Raw genomic sequence first — 20,709 nt, 5'->3', positions numbered from 1 at the left:
ATGAGACGAAAAACCGAGGTCCCTTCGTGTACACTACATTGGGGTGTGCACGTTAAAGATCCCACGATTGACAAAAGGGTCTTTCCTGGCAAAATTGTATAGGCATAGATAAAAAAAATGTCCACCAAAATACCTGTGTGACTTGGAATAATAGGCCGTGAAAAGTAGGATATGCGCCGAAATGGCTGCGATCTGCTGGTCGATGTGAATGCGTGATGTATTGTGTAAAAAATTCCATCTCACACGGCATAAATAGATCCCTGCGCCTTGAGTCCGAGTCTGGAGATACGCGCGCGATATAAGACTTCATATAAAAAAAATAAAAAAATAAACGACTTTCAGAAATAACTGTCGTGTTTATATGGATTGTGAAAGAGTGAATACCCTTGCTTTTCCTCTGACAAACAACTTCACAAATGCTCCTGTCCACGTTTTTCCAACACACCCCTCGCTAGTGATTGGCCCCTCCAATGTTTGTCCGAGTAAAAATCAAGGGTATTTCCTCTTTCACAACCCATATGAACTTGACAGAGTTATTTTCAGAATTCGTCTATTTAGCTGTGATTCCATTGCAATATTGCTCCATGAGACCAAACAGGTGAGTGATGTTCAGAGCCCCCCTAGCTGTGATTCCATTGCAATATTGCTCCATGAGACCAAACAGGTGAGTGATGTTCAGAGCCCCCCTAACTGTGCGTCCCTGCTTTTTATACACACTAGATACCGGCACAGTTGGCCTGGTGGTAAGGCGTCCGCCCCGTGATCGGGAGGTCGTGGGTTCGAACCCCGGCCGGGTCATACCTAAGACTTTAAAATTGGCAATCTAGTGGCTGCTCCGCCTGGCGTCTGGCATTATGGGGTTAGTGCTAGGACTGGTTGGTCCGGTGTCAGAATAATGTGACTGGGTGAGACACGAAGCCTGTGCTGCGACTTCTGTCTTGTGTGTGGCGCACGTTATATGTCAAAGCAGCACCGCCCTGATATGGCCCTTCGTGGTCGGCTGGGCGTTAAGCAAACAAACAAACAAACAAATACACACTAGATATCTGAAAAAAAAGGTAGGGGGCCCGGGTAGATCAGGTGGTAGAGCACTGGATTTATGATCGTAAGGTTGCTGGTTCGAATCTGGGCGGGGACGGACACGGGTCAACTTTTGTGCAGACCCAGAGACGGTATCCATCTCCCACCCCCGTGTCACCACAGTGGCACGTAAAAGACCTCAGTCATTCTGCCAAAAGTGCAAATGGCTGATACCACCTAAACACGCATACACTTGTGTATCTCATCTAAAGTCGGGTTCAAACCCAGGAACATACCCCTAATGGCTTTGCCGTGAGGGCGTAACACTTGAATTTCTCTGATAAAAAGGATGTGCTTCATGTTTTGACATGCTGATGGCTGCAATCATTATGTTTGGTGTTACAGTGGTCATTATGTTTGGTGTTACTGTAACATAATGACCACTGTAACACCAAACATAATGATCATTGGTTTCTGAACAATTTTAGTTATAAGTTGCAAATCTCGAGCGGTGACAGCTGGATAAACGTGAGATAAAGAGCTGACAGCAACATTTTCAATCAGCAAAACTGCATAACAACCCACAAAGAGCTTTTGCATACTTTTACATTCTCAAAACAAGTCTTCCTGTATCATAAAGAGAAAGTGCCTAACTCAAGAAACGAGATCGGCAGTTTTGTTTACGTTACCGTGGCAATGGTTTCCGATTGAGAGTTTGTACTCTCTAACACATGATAGATACCCTTCCAGTAGCGTCCCCTGTAGTTTCACTACAGAAATGCCTAACACTGAGATAGGTATTTTTCTTATGAGCGTGACGATAAGATCTTAAAAAGGAGGTAAATTTACAGAGGTTATAAACAGAAAATCTGCGAAAACATGGTTTAACAAGAGGCGAAGCCTTCAAGGCTCACGTAAGAAATCAACAAACAGTAACGCAAACTCAATCGTCACACATACACACACACACACACACAGTAAGGTGACACGGTGCAAGAGTGCGAGACACTAGATCTAGATCTGTCTGTCTGTAGCCTACTTACGGGGACACGACTGCCAGATGGCCAGATCAACACTGCGCTTTCGACAGCGCTTCCTCGCGCAGACACTGGAAACACGCTGTGCAGATTAACCTGCAGGAAATCTCCTTTGGTATCTTCTTTATCTATTTTTCTGGAGCTACGAAACCGAACAATGTGAAATCGTCTTCTCCGAATCGGCGAACTGCAGCTCGGTGATAACTGTATCTATACCACAAACCTTCACGCGATCTGACCTAACCTTGACCCTTGACCTGGTCTACATACCACACACGACACAAACCAGTCAGCTGTTTTTACCCCCCCCCCCCCCCCCCAAAACCCCCCACCACCCGTTTTCTTTGGATACACACTTTAACTACATACGTGCCGACGAAATGTTGATCATTGCTTCAATACTTTGAAGCTGTTGCTTGAATAATAACCAGGTAAAATTAGTATTTCGGTGTTCAGTCAAATGTTAAAGTTTCTACCACAGACGCACACACGCACGCACGCACGCACAGACAGACAAAAGTTAGCATCGCATAGGCTACACTTACGTGAGCCAAAAAGGGAGAGAGACTTTAATGGGGAGGTCTTAAAAGGGGGGTGCCACTGTATTGTTTAAACTCGTGGTTCTGTATCCGAGTAAATCAGATTATTCAAGTTGCCATTAATGTAGTTATGTTATTTGTGTATTTCAGCAAAGAATCACGCTGCGTAATATGATGGCGACAGATGACACGAACATTCTGGTAGCTGATGGAGCTGATGGTATGTATACTTCCCACCTTCTTCTTCGTTCATGGGCTTAGATTCCCACGTTCACTCATGTTTTTAGCACGAGTGGATTTTTACGTGTATGACCGTTTTTACTCCGCCATTCAGGCAGCATACACCGATTTCGGGGGAGGCATGCTTGGTATTTTCGTGTTTTTATAACCCACCGAACTCTGACATGGATTACAGGATCTTTTTCGTGCGCACTTGGTCTTGTGCTTGCATGTACACATGAAGGGGGTTAATTCACTAGCAGGTCTGCACATAAGTTGACCTGGGAGATCGGAAAAATCTCCACTCTTAACCCACCAGGTGGCAGCGACCGGGATTCGAACTCACGACCTCCCGATTAGGAGGCCGACGTCTTGCCACCACGCCACTGTGCCCGTCTATACTTCCCACCTCCACACCTTGACTTGATCAGTGATTTTTGTTTGTTTGTTCGTTCATGGGCTGAAACTCCCACGGCTTTTACGTGTATGACCATTTTTACCCCGCCATTTAGGCAGCCATACACCGCTTTCGGAGGAAGCATGCTGGGTATTTTCGTGTTTCTATAACCCACCGAACTCTGACATGGATTACAGGATCTTTTGTGTGTGCACTTGGCCTTGTGCTTGCGTGTACACACGGGGGTGTTCGGACACCGAGGAGAGTCTGCACACAAAGTTGACTCTGAGAAATAAATCTCTCGCCGAACGTGGGGACGAACTCACGCTGACAGCGGCCAACTGGATACAAATCCAGTGCGCTACCGACTGAGCTACATCCCCGCCCTGTGATCAGTGATTACTCTTACTGTTTTCCTGGTGATAAATGTTTTACAAGTGTGACCGTCCATGATGCTGAGAAACCCCCGAGATAATAATGTTTGCCTTCACTTTCAGATCATTAATGCAATTATGTGATATTCAATGGATGTGTGCATGATATTATTTTAACAAGCACATATATCTCGGATGTAATAAGGTAATATATTGTACTACGTTGCAAGCCCCTGGAGCAATTTTTGAGTCACTTGAGAAAAAGTGACTCTATGTAATCGGTCAGTGTTAGTCTGTCCGGCCGGCCGTCCGGCCGGCCGTCCGTAGACACCACCTTAACGTTGGACTTTTCTCGGAAACTATCAAAGCGATCGGGCTCATATTTTGTTTAGTCGTGACCTCCAATGACCTCTACACTTTAACGATGGTTTCGTTGACCTTTGACCTTTTTCAAGGTCACAGGTCAGCGTCAAAGGAAAAATTAGACATTTTATATCTTTGACAAAGTTCATCGGATGTGATTGAAACTTTGTAGGATTATTCTTTACATCAAAGTATTTACATCTGTAGCCTTTTACGAACGTTATCAGAAAAACAAGGGAGATAACTAGCCTTTTCTGTTCGGCAACACACAACTTAACGTTGGGCTTTTCTCGGAAACTATAAAAGTGACCGGGCTCAAATTTTATGTGAACGTGACTCATTGTGTTGTGAATAGCAATTTCTTCCTGTCCATCTGATGCCTCATATAATATTCAGAACTGCGAAAGTGACTCGATCGAGCGTTTGCTCTTCTTGTTTGATTAGTGCTTTTGTGAACAAGAAACAATTAACAAGTGGCTCTATCCCATCTCCCCCCCTTTCTCCGTCACGATATAACCTTCGTGGTTGAAAACGACGTTAAACACCAAATAAAGAAAGAAAGATCTTGGATGTAAAATTATGTAATATTTGGGGTAGGAAACATTTAGCCTGTCTAAATTACTACTCTAAAGTCGCAAAAATCGCACCCAAAACCGGAAAATTGTGTCACTGTGGCATGTAAAAGACCTCGGTCGTTCTGCCAATAGTGCAGATGGCTGATTACACCTAACCAAGCACCTACTTGGGTAGCGCGACTCTGTTGCTGCTGTTATTTTCCACTGGGAGGAAGCAACCGTGATTTCCCAGCGATTGGACAATAAAGTAATGAAAATGAAACTGAAATGAAGTACTTTGAACCTGCCTGTCACTGAAACTAGTCGGTCAGTAATGGCAAAATGACCGCAACACGGTGGCCTAGTGGTAAGGCGTCCGCCCAGTGAGCGGGAGGTCGTGGGTTCGAACCCCGGCCGGGTCATACCTAAGACTTTAAAATTGGCAATCTAGTGGCTGCTCCGCCTGGCGTCTGGCATTATGGGGTTAGTGCTAGGACTGGTTGGTCCGGTGTCAGAATAATGTGACTGGGTGAGACATGAAGCCTGTGCTGCGACTTCTGTCTTGTGTGTGGCGCACGTTAAATGTCAAAGCAGCACCGCCCTGATATGGCCCTTCGTGGTCGGCTGGGCGTTAAGCAAAAAAAACAACAAAAAACAACAAAAAAAACATACAGAGATGATGCTGTCTTTGGAGAAAGAAACTTTTCCTAAAGAAATTTCAAGACCAGTTTGGTATTCGATATGTTCTGATTCTTCTCCTGCATTTCACTTGTTGTCTCTCAGATTAAAACCAATGAAAACACTGGGAGTTGCCATTTAAGGCAATCCCTGCTAATTACTTTCATCTTTTTCTGTGGAACCTGCCCCTCTCAAATAATTGGGGTATTTTTCTGCAGGGGAGTGCTCTAGAAATGTGCTATTATTATTTTAAATGGTATTATTGTAAGGCAAAACTGTTTCACAGGCTTCATAGAGATACCAGAACGTGAGCTTGTGCCAGGTGATGTCATCGCAGTGCCGGCGAATGGCTGTGTCATGACATGTGACGCTGTGCTCATCACTGGCACCTGTATTGTCAACGAGAGCATGCTGACAGGTGTGTTATTGAAAGCAAACGCATACAAACACCAGACAAGGGCACGCAGGCAGGCAGGCATACACATACACATGCACACACACATACCTTACCTTACCGCACCTTGCCTTACCTTACCTTACCTTACCTTACCTTACCCTACCTCGCCTTACCTTACCTCACCTCACCTTACCTCACCTCACCTCACCTTACCTTACCTTACCTCATCTCACCTTACCTTACCTTATCTTACCTCACCTCTCCTTGCCTTACCTCACCGTACCTCACCTTACCTTACATTTACTTGCATACACACACACACACAAAAGCACACATGCATGCACACATGATCACACATATCCTTGTTAAATGAAAGACAGAAAACTCTTGAATAAGAATGTTCTCGCGTTTGTAAATCAAGATCTTGCCAGTGAAAATCAGAAACTATGAAAAGCCCTTTTGGTTTGCTGTGGTTACTCATTGCTTTTTTTTTTTTAATCTTTCTCTCTTTCTCTCTCTTTCTTTCTTTCTCTCTTTCTTTCTCTCTCTTTCTTTCTCTCTTTCTTTGTTTCTTACTGTCCTTCTGTTCTTCTTTCTTTGTTTCTTTGTTTTGTTTTCTCTTTCTTTCTTTCTTTCTTTCTTTTATTTATTGACTTCTTCATTTCACGTGCAGGTGAGAGTGTACCGGTGACCAAGACTCCGCTGACTCACCAGGAGGACGGTGAACTGTACTCACCGGAGATCCACAAACGACACACGCTGTTTTCAGGCACACACGTGGTGCAGACACGTTACTATGGCAACTCTAAAGTCTTGGCTGTTGTGGTCAGAACAGGTGAGCGGCGTTCACAAAGTGTAGAAATAGGATTTTTTAAGTTAACTTTTTTTTTAAATTTGAAATTATGTAACTGAAATTTACAAAGGTGACAACACTAAGTAACAATACAACGGTTTGAACCCATATGTCATCATCAGGGCTGGACCTAGCATATGAGAGGGAGGTTCTTCCAAAATGAGGCAGGGATGCAGAAGTTGGCCTTGCCCTTCAGCTCATGTTGTAACTTAGCATTTGAAAGGGGTCTTTATTGGTCTGTCCTTGTGAGAAAAAAAAGTACATTTGCCGGGTAATTTCTGGAACCCAGGAACCCCCTTCCTTCCCCGCCCCTGTTTGTTTTTCTGCTGATTCAAGCGCGTTTAATTCACTCTGCTTTCTTCAGATCATGACGTTTTATCCAAGGGTTTGTCACAGGTTACTGCACGGCCAAGGGAGAACTGGTGTGCGCCATTCTCTATCCCAAGCCCCTGGACTTCAAGTTCTATCTATGTGTTTGTCACAGGTTACTGCACGGCCACGGGAGAGCTGGTGTGCGCCATTCTCTATCCCAAGCCCCTGGACTTCAAGTTCTATCTATGTGTTTGTCACAGGTTACTGCACGGCCACGGGAGAGCTGGTGTGCGCCATTCTCTATCCCAAGCCCCTGGACTTCAAGTTCTATCTATGTGTTTGTCACAGGTTACTGCACGGCCACGGGAGAGCTGGTGTGCGCCATTCTCTATCCCAAGCCCCTGGACTTCAAGTTCTATCTATGTGTTTGTCACAGGTTACTGCACGGCCAAGGGAGAACTGGTGTGCGCCATTCTCTATCCCAAGCCCCTGGACTTCAAGTTCTACAGGGACTCGGTCAAGTTCATCCTCTTCCTGGCCGTCATGGCGTCACTCGGAATGGTCTACTCCCTCATCATGTACATCAGGAATGGGGTAAGTGAGGGGAAGGAGGTTTGTGGGGTGGGTGGGAGGGAGGGGGAGAGAGTCAGAGAGAGCATTGAATTGACTTTATTTTTATTCCCCAGAAATGTATTTTTATTACACCAAAATTGGCGTGTGGCTGTGTGTACGCGCGAAAACACGAGTGCACGTAGGAGTTTCATCCCCTAAACGAAGAAGAAGAACTTAATTTTTGGAGTGTGACAGAATAAAGCATGAAGAAAGAGAGTGTGTGTGGGTGTGGGCATGCATTCACACTTGCTGGGAGAGTCTGTGTGTGTTTATTTTGTTGCTTCACGTGCATAAGGCTGTGTGTGTGTGTGTGCGCATACGCTTTTGCACAGGGTTGAATATCTGCTTAGAATCGATAGTGTAACTCATGTGCTTGAATGGAAACGTAAGTTCTCACAAGCTTATGTATGTCTTGAGTGATAAAGTGCACACGTACATGTGTTTGTGTGTGTGTGTTTGAGATGCCTGTGTGAGTGTGACATTTATTTCGTAATCAAAATAATTTCTTGCGTTGCTGTGTATTTAAGAAGAAATGTATTCCTGCCCTAAATGCTCATAAATCCGGATATTTAGCAATTTATTCTGAAAGTAGTCCAAGTAATAGAGTTTTCTTTTCTTTAGGCGCCAGTCGATCAGATGATCAAACGACTGCTGGATATTGTCACCATCATCGTTCCGCCAGCTCTGCCGGCAGCCATGACGGTGGGAACGGTGTACGCTCAGTCGCGCTTGAAGAAAGAAGGAATCTTCTGCATCAGTCCCCCGCGCATCAACTTTTGTGGCCGCATCAATGCGTTCTGCTTTGACAAGGTAAAGGAACCGTATAGGATGACAAAATCAAACAGCAAAAATGTTAGTTCATGGAATGTATATTTGTTGACGAAATGAAACATTCACTTGAGCCTTGATCAATCTTTTATTTCTTGCCTCCCGCACAGAATGATTCCATCTCCTATGCAGTTACCATGACATAGGAAGTCACTCCGTCAATTTAAAACTTAAAAAATATGTAACCACTGCAAGTTTTCAGAAACTGGAAACGCTCAAACCTTGCATGAAGCGGGCAGAAACGGAAACAGATGTGTTTCAGATTACATTGTAGGAAGTATGCGTGCAAAAGCAAAGAAGCCATCATAGCAGGCGATATATGGGCCCTCTGGGAGGCATTGGGTTCAATTGACAAACGAGATACACAACAGACGAATAAGTATTTTTTGTAACAGATCTTATTTTACTGAAGGGTGTGCTTCAATCTGTGATTCCTTTTCATTGAGATTTTGGTATTGAAGTATTGTGAGACTGAGAGTGTGTAGTTCTTGAGGGGGAGGGTCTCCTTTGTTGATTTAAAAAGATTTGCTTTCATTAATTATTGACTTTGTGTGTGTGATTGCAGACTGGCACACTGACGGAGGATGGCTTGGACATGTGGGGGGTGGTACCAGTTGCAGACAAACAGTAAGTTGGTTTGTCACTGTTATAGTCAAGTGTTTCATACAAGGAGACCTGTTTACTCTTAGTACATTGGAGGAAGACTTTTGGCAAAAAATATGCCATTCATGACCATACTACCATTTTTTGGTGTGCTTCAAATCGGGCTGGTTTAACTAATCTTGGAGTTTGGTTTTAAATTTGCATTAATTTAGTTTTCAACTATTAACAATTACTCTGTCCAATTTTGGGGTAACCAGGTCTGTTAACAGAATTGAATATGATATGTCCTTGCAGTTTCCACGAGGTGCAGCATGACCCCTCCAAGCTTGACCGCGGTGCGCTGCTCATCTGCCTGGCGTCCTGTCACTCACTGACCATTATTAACGGGGAACTCAGCGGTGACCCCCTCGACCTCATCATGTTCAACGCCATCAAATGGGTACGCTTCTGTGTGTGTTGGATTTGGGTGGGGGAGGGGGTGTGCAGAGGGGAGTGTGTTTGTGTTTGAACGTGTCATTCCTTGACCATCATTAACTGAAAACTCGGTTGTGCTACTCTCGACCTCATCATGTTCACCGCCATCAAATGGGTAAGGTTCTCTATGTCTGTGTCCTTGTTGGGTTTTGGGGAAAGGGGAGTGTGTGTGTGTGTGAAGACTTTATTCCTTGACCATTGTCAGTGGAGGGGGGGGGGGGATAGGATGGGAGTGAATGTGAAGACGACATTCCGTGACCATCATTAACGGAGAGCTCAGTGGTGACCCTCTCGACCTCATCATGTTCAATGCCATTAGATGGTTACGGTTTTGTGTGTGTTTGTTGAATTTGGGAAGAGGGGATAGGAGTGTGTGTGAAGACTTCAAACCTTGATACTTGTCAGTGGAGAACCCTCTCGACCTTATCATATCTAACGCCATTAGATAGGTTCAGTTCTCTAGGTGTGATTTGGATTCGGGGGGGGATAGGAGTGTGTGTGAAGACTTCAATCCTTGACTGTTGTCAGTGGAGAACCCTCTCAACCTTATCATATCCAACGCCATCAAAATGGTATGGCTTTGTGTGTTGAGAGGGGTGGGGGGTGGAAAGGGGAGAGGATAGGCATGTACGTAGGCATTTCGGATGAGACAAAAAACCGAGGTCCCTTCGTGTACACTACATTTGGGGTGTGCACGTTAAAGATCCCACGATTGACAAAAGGGTCTTTCCTGGCAAAATTGTATAGGCATAGTTAAAAAATGTCCACCAAAATACCCGTGTGACTTGGAATAATAGGCCGTGAAAAGTAGGATATGCGCCGAAATGGCTGCGATCTGCTGGTCGATGTGAATGCGTGATGTATTGTGTAAAAAATTCCATCTCACACGGCATAAATAGATCCCTGCGCCTTGAGTCCGAGTCTGGAGATACGCGCGCGATATAAGACTTCATATAACATAACAAGATGTCATTCTTTGATCATCATCTACAGAGAACTCAGCAGTGACCCCCTCGATCTCATCATGTTCAACGCTATTAAATGTGTGTGTGTGTGTGTGGATGGAAGAGGAGGGGATGGGGGGAGTGTGTGCGCTTTCATGAGTTTTTACCATCTCATCATGCCTGATACAGCTGTTCTTCCTTGCTAACCTTATTAAAGTGTGAGTTTAGATAGAGCGGACAGCGTCAGATAAACTCTATTTAAACGAGACAGATTAGCCGCGGGTGGAGGAGGAGGATGTTAGATACTTGAGGTAGGCCTAAAGGGATCAGTGTTGGCAGGTAGGGAAGAGAGGGTAGTAAAGCAGGATATCAACACTTAGGCCCGTAATTAGAAAGAGAGGGGAGAGGAGGACTTGTGAAAGTCAAGAAGAGCCCAGCCGCAATGTCCATGTTGCCGGGGGGCTTGCACGTGTGATGCATCAGCGGGGGTCTATAAGAACGGGAGAGCAACACATTGTGGTCAGTCCTTACCAGCGCGGCGCAGCGGGCATATGCCAACTATTTCTTACTGCAATATGGACTTCGAATTTGGAGCGTGGGCGACAGATCTGCCTTTAACGGTGGTTAAAGTTCTCCAGGATGAGGAGTTGAACACCCTCAATGTGCTGAGTAATGTGACTGCCCAGGATTTGGAGGGCCTGGGTCTCAAGCGTGGCCACTACGTAGCGCTGAGAGTAGCAGTGGCGGCCCTGCAAAAGCGAAGCGGGGGAGGGCCACTATCCCAGCGGGTGACTGAGGAAAAAAGCGTGGAACCACTCCAGGGACTGTTAGGCGGCTTGTCACTGCAGCCAACAGGTGAGACCTCCTATCTTTCCATTCTGGATTTTGTGCCGGGGTCGATGGCGGCCGAGGAAGAGGTGACACTCGGGGGAGGTGTCATCCTAAAACTCAACCAGAGACCAAAACTTGACAAAGTCTCCCCCTGCCACTGGATTGTGGCAAACGCACGCATCATGGCGAGGTTGATTGCTGAGAAGCCCGGGTTTGACTCGACCGCCTACCTCCGGTACACAGAGATGATAGGCGAGCTAGGGGCCAGATACTTGTGGCAGTCGGTGCTTCTGTACGACGACGAGTACAGAAGGCGCCAGTCGTCCAGCGGATTCAAGTGGGGAACCCCCAACCCCTACCTGTCCACGGTGATCCTGCGGGACCGGCTCCAGCATGACGTCCAAGACAACAAGGGCGGCAAGGCTACGACGGCCAGCGGCGGTTCCCGGCGACCAGCGGGACCCAACGGGAAGGAAGTGTGCTTATTGTATACCAACTTGTGTCCAGTGTCTGCCGTGACCGCTGTGTTACCTTTGTTGGGGCCGATGGACCCCAAGGCGCAGGGATCAGTGTTGGCAGGTAGGGAAGAGAGGGTAGTAAAGCAGGATATCAACACCGTTCTTATAGACCCCCGCTGATGCATCACACGTGCAAGCCCCCCGGCAACATGGACATTGCGGCTGGGCTCTTCTCCTTGACTTTCACAAGTCCTCCTCTCCCCTCTCTTTCTAATTACGGGCCTAAGTGTTGATATCCTGCTTTACTACCCTCTCTTCCCTACCTGCCAACACTGATCCCTGCGCCTTGGGGTCCATCGGCCCCAACAAAGGTAACACAGCGGTCACGGCAGACACTGGACACAAGGGATGGAGTGACATCTCATCATGCCTGATACAGCTGTTCTTCCTTGCTAACCTTATTAAAAACTTGTGTGCTAGACGCATGTCTACATTTATGACATAGGCAAATAATGTAAGTGTATGTGTGTTACAGCATCTGGAGGAGCCGGGCCAGGACACCAGCAAGTACGACACCATCATGCCGACCGTTGTCCGACCCTACAGCAGGGACACCTTCCTCGGAGAAGAGGTCAGGCTCAATTCACTCTCTTTTTTTTTCACCCTGCAATTCTCACAATTAGATTTTTATGAGCTGTTTATGCACACTGTTTTTGTTCTCTTTGCGGGTGTAAGAATTCTTAAAGCCCAAATCGGATAGACTGCAAACGTTCTAAAATTCACAATAAAAAAACTATTGGTAGAGAACTGGACTTGTTATCCGCGGGTCTTAGGTTAGAATCGGGCCTAGGACGGACACGGATGGGACGGTATCCATGTCCTAACCCTGTGTCACCACTATGGCACCTAAACATGCACACATCTGGGTAGAGAACAACTGTTGTTGCTCCAAAGAAAAATCTTTTGTTTGGATATAAGTTGTGTTTTTGTTATTCTTTATGATGACTCTTTTGGGCTATTAAATGTACCAAGTATCATTTTCTTTATGATGACTCTTTTGGGCTATTAAATGTACCAAGTATCGTTATTCTTTATGATGACTCTTTTGGGCTATTAAATGTACCAAGTATCATTTTCTTGATTTTTTTAATATTTGTTATTGTAGTTGGAAGTATAATCAAACCTGTATATCACACATTTTGGTTAATTATGACTGCTCTTTTGTTTTGCACAAGCCTAGTGTTGTCGAGCTTTGGTTGTGTTTTTCATTTGCTCACTGAGAATTCTTTTGTTAAAATTGCCACAGCTTGTGAAGAGAAAGAATGATTCTAGGAATGAAAGGAATAATTGCTGTAATACTTCTGCTGTTATAATGAAACAATAATTACTCATGAGGTTTTGGGCAAGGACAAGCAGACATTATCAGGCTGATGATTAATCAGCAGGTAAACTCTTTCTCATAATGTTTCTGTCTAAGGTGGTATTTTTCCGCAAGCCTTTGTGACTATTAATTACGAGGTCAAAATCGGGGATTGACGCCCGACCAAAGCTAATTGAAGCCCGACGGAGCGAAGCGACGGAGGGCTTCAATTAGACTTTGGGAGGGCGTCAATCCACGATGATGACCGAGAAGTTTCAAATGGAAGCATGTTAATGTTATTGTAATTCAATCTGACGACGATCTCTTTCCTGCTTTCATGCGATGGTAAACAGACAGAATTGGTTCTGTTCTGTTCACACACTACTTTCAGTCCACCTACCTGCAAGGGTCAAGTCCCAAGAAATATGTCTCTGTATTCCTATCTTATCACTCTGCTCCTGTTTTGTTTTCTTTCACATACATTTTCCCTTCTTTTTTGACGGGTTTCTGGACAGCAAACTCTAAAACACATTCTTTTCATCACAAAAGCGATCTTTGCAATTGACTGACGTAGTCCGGAAGAATTCATGCATCAACCTACGTCACGTATTCGACGTCATCACTTCGCATACCTTATGGTCTCGGTATTTCGTTGGCCTTCATATTTCCTACTTGTAAAATGACCCTCAAAGCTAACCGAGACTAGTTGAGGTTGTATCAATGCGCCTCGCCAGCAGGTGGTTAATGGCTTTTTTAGCGAGTGGTTATCGACAATTAATGACCGGTAATTTTTAATGAGTTGGGGCATTCTGACCAATCACAGGATCTGTTTCATTAAAACGCCAACTTGATTGAATTACAATTGTTTATTAATTTAATAAATTTTGGAGTGTGTTGTTAACTTCTCTCCATCACAAATCTGTACAAGTTTGAACGTGAAAAAAGGCACCGGAAACGATGATAACTTCAGGTGTACGGTTAATAAATGTATATGAGGACAACTTCAGGTGTGTGGTCCAGAAACAGATCCGCTTTTTTAACCTGTCACCTAACAACATTTGTGCCATTGCAGGAGAAATTGATTACCTCGGATGAACTATTTGAAAATGCCTTAGCGGGCAAGTGGGACCAGGTATTATTCAGATTCTGGCAGCATGCGTACACAGTTATTTCTGTAACCTGACTTGGTGTTTGTGTGCTGGGTTTTGTTACTTAACATACTAACAGGACTTTGCTTGACTAAATGCTTTGACTCGCTGTTTCGTCTCTGTATTTTGATACCGGCTGTTCATGTGTATAGTTGTGGAAATGTATCTATTTGTTTGTTGTTTGCAGTGTGTTTAACTTCATGCTTTGAGTGTTTTGACTCTGTGGTGGACTAAATCCAAAAACAAAGAGACTGCCAACGTTCCAAAATTCAGAATCAAAAAACAAGAAAGGTAGGTTGTTGGAAAGTTTGTTATTGACAAAACAATACATTCACAAATATATCGACCCAGCGGTGTTTTAAGTGCACAGACAAACAATTAATAACGAAAACTTATCTGGCTGAATTTTTCTTTCGCCTGCCACGAAGCCGCAAGCGAATGAATGAATGAATGAATCTCTCATTCTGTCTCTCTCTGTCATGTTCTATTTACTTTTTTTCGGCGCTGACGTCATTCCCTGTCTACGTCACTCATTTCGTCATATAATCATTCATTCGCTTGCGGCTTCGTGGCAGGCGGAAGAAAAAACCAACCAGATAAGTTTTCGTTATTAATTGTTTGTCTGTGCACTTAAAAGACCGTTGGGTCAATATATTTGTGAATGTATTGTTTTGTCAATAACAAACGTTTCAACAACCTACCATTCTTGTTTTTTGATTCTGTTGTGGACTGTTTTTGTCTGAGTTTTGGTGCCTGTGTTTGACGTGCTTTATGTTTCATAGCTGCTTTCGTGAAACTTGTCAATTGTGCAGTGGAGCAGTGCTGTTAATTGCTCACGTGACAATGATGAATATCATATCTGTGAAGAATATTTCGATGAAATAGATGGGAAGTAAAACAAGAGATTCCATCATTTAATCGTCCAATTAAGCCATGAGAATCCCATGAATTTGTTCAAAGAACTTTTCTTAACAGAAGTGAACAATAATATTGCATTGTATTAGTGATGCCTGTATAACATTAACAATGTGTATCTCTTTCATCATAGTGTAATGTTTGTATCTGTTTCATCATAACCGCTGAACCAATGAAAAGGTTTTTCGTATTAATTGGCTACTTATGGATGACAAATTGTGAAGATGACAATAAAATGTGCAACCCTTTTGAAAAATCGTAATTTGGGCTCCCTTTGTTGGGTCATTCTTATGCACATTGCTAGGCGCTACTTACAAGGCAACTCTTGACTGTTATACATCATAAAATTCAGTAAGCAGTACTGCTTTGTCAAAGATTTTCTGCAGTGACGCTAATCGTCGGATCAACGGAAGTAAACTGTAAAACTTCAGCTGGCAGAGATGTAACTGCCATATTAGTTTTCACCAAATATTCTTCACTGAATAATGCCTGTCTTAGGTTTATTTCTAATGCTGACTAATCCGTTCAATGCTGGACAAAGTATTTGTGTTAACACTTAACACTGCCTTTGGTGTACAGGTGAAAGAGTTTGATATGCACAGTATATCACCGGTGAGCATGGGTGTTACTGATCCCTTTCTCACGTCTTATCCCTTCTCTTGCGGAGTGAAGGCCCTTTCCTGTCATTAGCTTTGTGCCGTCTTGACAAATGCCACAAGTCGAGAAACGCTTGTTTTGAACTTGTAACAACACTCGGTTTATTGGCAGCAAGTTTCAGAGAAACTGTCATCAGCTTTTAATCTAAAACTGATTTCTCTGGGATGAGGGTGCTAAATTTATAGAGTTTTGACATGCAATATTTCATTAATAAGGTAGTCACCAAAACATGCTCACAAGCACACAGACAGATAAGCAAAAGCTTGCATACACATGCATACTTACACTCACAAATGCATTCATGCATTATGCAGCACACAGACAGTAAACACTTTTATGGACAGTCTTTCAGAAATAAAAAGAAACTCATTCCCAGCTTTTGATGAGGCTTGTAGCTTGAACATGAAGACTTTAAGTAGTGAAGCGTTCAGTTTAAAAAAAAAGAAAAAAAAAAGGTCTTCTCATTACCATCTTTTACAAGCAAACTTGATTCCTGTCTGCTTCTCATGATAAAACCAATAAATTACCACACGTACATAAGCTGTGCAACTAAGGCACTCCCCTCTCTTTTATCCCCCCCCACACACACATATGCACACACCAATGTAAATGAACTTCTCTCTGACCCTTTTTGAAAAGGTAATGCATTGTAGTCTGCTAAGTTTTCTGCTTTGTGTTTAGTACCCACACAAGAGCACTGCAAGTGAAAGAATGCTACAGCAAACCTGTTTGTGTGTGTATGTGTGTTTTACTGTGTGTACATATGAGTGTACATATTCATAATATCATTTTTGTTGTGATTATGTACATATATAAATGTGTCCTGTGTTTCAGCGATTAACTCACACCTAGATAGAGATTGACTATTAACATATCTGTTTCTTTTTGCTAAACATAACATATGTTTATTTTTTAATGATGCTTGAATGTCTGTCCTTTTTGGGCATGTGTTCATTTACAAGTGTGTGTGTGTGGGGGGGGGGGGGAGGAGGGGGAGGGGGGGGGACTTGTCCTAATTATTGTTGAAAAATTCTATGCAATTGCATACAATTACGTATAAATCTGTTAGTGACTCTTGTCATCTTCTGCTGTTATCTGTTTTGTTCAAGTAATTATGGTCCCCTCAGCAGCATATTGCTCTATTTTTGTTTTTCTTGATGAACATATATTTAAGAAATATATTGTGAAACAATATATTTGATTTGAAAATGTTCGATTTTTTTTAAACTAGGTACTATATGAATTACATGTATAAGTTTTTAAACTTGCTATTTTCTTCAGTTATTTGTTTTTGTTTGTTTCATTTTTGTAATATACTTTTGGGGATAATGTAATTTTTTTTAACTTTTTGGTTTACTTTTGAAACTCCTGCAGTTTTTGGTTTGTTACTGTCATGTGTCTGTCACATCCTTGTAATACTGCTCCAATTTATCACATTTAACTCGGTCGTTATAAGTTTAAACCGTTTTGTGTCGTATCTGTTCAAGGTGGGGATAAAAGATGTTTAGTCCCCACCACGAAATTGTTCTGCCACCCTTATTTATCACATTACTCTTACAATAGACAGTGTTCGGAAATAACTCTGTCAAGAATTTATAGGTTGTTGAAGAGTTGCTTTTCCTTGTTTCCATAGATACACTGAGGCAAGCCTGGTACTGGTAGTATATGTCACGATTTGCTTGCCTCCGTGTTTCTATAGAAAAGCAAGTAAGAACAAGGGAAAGCAACTCTTTCACGACCTATACAAACCTGACAGAGTTAGTTCCGGAATTTGTCTATAAAAGCTCTCAGTTGGTTTAAACATAAGTTTATTTTAACAAAAGTTACAATCATGACATGTATACACAATACACAGGTAACAGCAACAAGTTACAATCATGACATGTATACACAATACACAGGTAACAGCAACAAGTTACAATCATGACATGTTTACACAATACACAGGTAACAGCAACAAGTTACAATCATGACATGTATACACAATACACAGGTAACAGCAACAAGCTAGAAGCTTATAGTGGTGTTCCTGCATGGACAGTACAACGTAAGGCGGTAACGGCTGAACAATTCGTCTAAATAAACCAAATCTATTAATAACATAATAAACGTTGCATAATGAAGCTCCCAGTTGTAAGTGTAACCCATTTTGTGCAGCATCCATTTGAGGTGGGGATAATCCGGCAGTTCACGTTCTCGTCGGCGGTGCAGCGAATGAGCGTCATCACTCGTACCATCGGCCAGGATCACATGGAGGTGTACTGCAAGGGGGCGCCCGAGAAAATAGCGTCTCTCTGTCTGCAAGAGACCTGTGAGTAGACACTGTGTGCAATGAGTGTGTGATTGGTGGTAGACAAACACTTTGCAAATACTGAATGAAAATACCCGTGTGACTTGGAATAATAGGCCGTGAAAAGTAGGATATGCGCCGAAATGGCTGCGATCTGCTGGCCGATGTGAATGCGTGATGTATTGTGTAAAAAAATTCCATCTCACACGGCATAAATAAATCCCTGCGCCTTGAATATGTGCGCAATATAAATTGCATAAAATAAAAAATTAAAAAATAAATCCCTGCGCTTAGAACTGTACCCACGGAATACGCGCGATATAAGCCTCATATTGATTGATTGATGAAAACCCTAAAGTGGCGTATGGCTGCCTAAATTCGGGGGTTAAAACAGTCATATACGTAAAAACCCACTCGTGCAAAAAACACGAGTGTCTGTGGGAGTTTCAGCCCATGAACACAGAAGAAGAATGAAAACCTAAAGGTCTTGAGGAACAGCAGGCAGGTTTATGGAGACACAGTGAATATTCGCACTTTTTTTTCCCTCCACCTTCCCCTTACTGCTACATAGTGGAACCCCCATTTTAAGATCTCCAAAAGCTGAGAAAAACACACCGCCCCTAGCGATTGGCGTACAATGTCACGCAGGGTTGTTTGCAGTCTTTTTTTTTCAAAGAAAAGCAACCTTTGCATAAAAACTTGACAAAGACTTTTTTTTTTTTTTTTTTTTTTTTTTTGTTGACCTCAGTTGCATGCAGGATGCTTCAACCCATATTTTTTGCCCGATTTGTGTAATTTTTTTTTTTTTTTTTTTTTTTTTTTTTTCTTTAAGGCGGGGAGCATCCTTCTTCCTTGGTCTCTAACATAATCAACTTTATATTATACAAAACATAAATTTCTGTCTAATGTTTAACTCTAATTCCAATAAAATACGTAAGTCTAACTTCTTCCCATACTTAAATTTTCCTATGGTCATTTTTGTTATCAAAATACAATAATTTATAAAGTAAATTTGATCGTTTTTTAAATTTTCATTCCAAAAACCAAATAATATATCTGTTTCATTCAAAGTTATATTATAATAAATTTGCTTAAAAATAAAGTCTTTACATAGTTTCCAAACGTTCCTCACCTCTTGACAATGAAAAAAGAAGTGCTCAAGTGTATCCAGTTCATTACAAACTTCACAATTATTAGTTTGACATAAACCCATCTTGTTTAGTAAAATATTCGTTGGGTAAATTCTGTGTAAAATTTTCCAATGAAGCAGACGCAGTCGTTCTTCTTTTGTACAATTAACAGCTAACAGCCAGTGTCTTGATTCCAGAACAATATTATGCTTTCTTTGCCAAAAAGAACAGGCGCTCGGAGTTTGTACCTCGAAATTAACCAAAACAGTTCTTATTTCCCTTGGTGTAATATTACCAATACGAGTCAAACCCTGCAACAGAACATATCGGTATGGCAATGCGTTAATCAGTTTTGTTTTAAGTGCTGTACATAACGCATTATACTCAAATTGTCTGGCTGGTTTATAAGCAACCTTTTGACATAATTCTTCAAATGAAATCATGTCACCGATTTCATTCATGACATCCTTTACATGGTAAATATGACATTTAATAAAATCTTTGAAAAAGAGGCATTTATGTTTATATTGTATATTCATGTTGTTCCATATACATTGATTCATCAATGGAACAGGTGTGGCATCATACTTTTCATACAAAATGTGTTTGTTGTCTAGCCAGGTTAACAATACTTGTCTCCAAAAGACCGATCTGCAGTTAACAACGCCAACCAGCTTCTTGGAGGATGCATTAGAGTCAAAACAGGACAAACCATTACCCAAACTTGAAAAAACATATCTAGGAGTGACAGACCAGTAATTGTCTGTAGAGTTCTGCAGACCAATAGCCCACGACATCATAAATGAGTTGTGCATATCCACAACATTTATCATATTTAATCCACCATCATCTTTTAATTTACACATAATTGTTCGTTTTACTTTTTCAAACGCCCGTGTATTTGAATATTTTTTCTTCCAAATAAACCTGAACAAAATGGAATTAATTTGATGTAAAACATGATAAGGCACTGCTAGAGACTGGAAGATATAAACGAACTGAGATATAAGAAAGGTTTTAACAATGCAAATTTTACCTTGTATACTTAAGTTTCTTTTGGACCAATTAAAAATTATTTGTTGCATACGTTGAATTTTCTTAGACCAGTTGTCTTCAATTGATGACGCAGGTATATTGTTTGAAAAAACAATTCCAACGATTTTTACTTTCCGTTTCCATTTAAGACCAAAATATTGGTCAGTACAGTATTTGTTTGACCCAATCCACATGGCTTCAGTTTTATTTACATTCACTTCTAAATTGGAAACAGCTTTAAACATGTTTAAAATATGTAAAGCTCTTTCCAGATCTCTTTGATCATGTAAAAAAAGGGTGACATCATCGGCATATAAGAGCAGTTTTAGGACCCTCATTGGTGATACCTCAAAAGGTGACATGGGTAGCCGGATACCCTCAACATCTTCATCTGAACGAATCTTAATTGCTAACAATTCAAGGGCTATAATAAATGCCATCGGCGAGAATGGGCATCCTTGACGGATGCCTGATTCCACAGGGAAATGCTTAGATATCCACCCTGTATAATTAATACAACTTTGACTGTTATTCATGATAACCGAAGCCCATTTCTTAAAATTGTCTCCAAAACCAAACTTATCAAAAGCAAACAAAATAAAGTCTTTGGATATGCTATCAAAAGCGCGTCGAAAATCAACTGCCAATAAAACTCCAGGTTTATCCATTGTATTCATAATA

General features: G+C 42.2%; 1 protein-coding gene across 7 annotated transcripts in view; it reads left to right on the top strand.

Moving 5' to 3' along the window:
- Positions 1-20,709, top strand: part of LOC138978851 (polyamine-transporting ATPase 13A3-like) — a 69,259-nt gene that overhangs the window by 21,141 nt on the left and 27,409 nt on the right. For all 7 annotated transcript variants that reach the window (XM_070351655.1, XM_070351651.1, XM_070351650.1 and 4 more), the window contains exons 9-18: positions 2,747-2,816; positions 5,468-5,599; positions 6,252-6,413; positions 7,180-7,337; positions 7,977-8,165; positions 8,749-8,810; positions 9,081-9,225; positions 12,029-12,124; positions 13,926-13,985; positions 17,731-17,884. In XM_070351655.1, the coding sequence (XP_070207756.1) occupies positions 2,747-2,816; positions 5,468-5,599; positions 6,252-6,413; positions 7,180-7,337; positions 7,977-8,165; positions 8,749-8,810; positions 9,081-9,225; positions 12,029-12,124; positions 13,926-13,985; positions 17,731-17,884 (1,228 nt within the window). The remainder of the gene's footprint in view (positions 1-2,746; positions 2,817-5,467; positions 5,600-6,251; positions 6,414-7,179; positions 7,338-7,976; positions 8,166-8,748; positions 8,811-9,080; positions 9,226-12,028; positions 12,125-13,925; positions 13,986-17,730; positions 17,885-20,709) is intronic.

This window comes from Littorina saxatilis, linkage group LG10, assembly GCF_037325665.1.
Source record: "Littorina saxatilis isolate snail1 linkage group LG10, US_GU_Lsax_2.0, whole genome shotgun sequence".
Classification (NCBI taxonomy): Eukaryota; Metazoa; Mollusca; class Gastropoda; order Littorinimorpha; family Littorinidae; genus Littorina; species Littorina saxatilis.
This window is presented reverse-complemented; position numbering and strand designations above follow the sequence as displayed.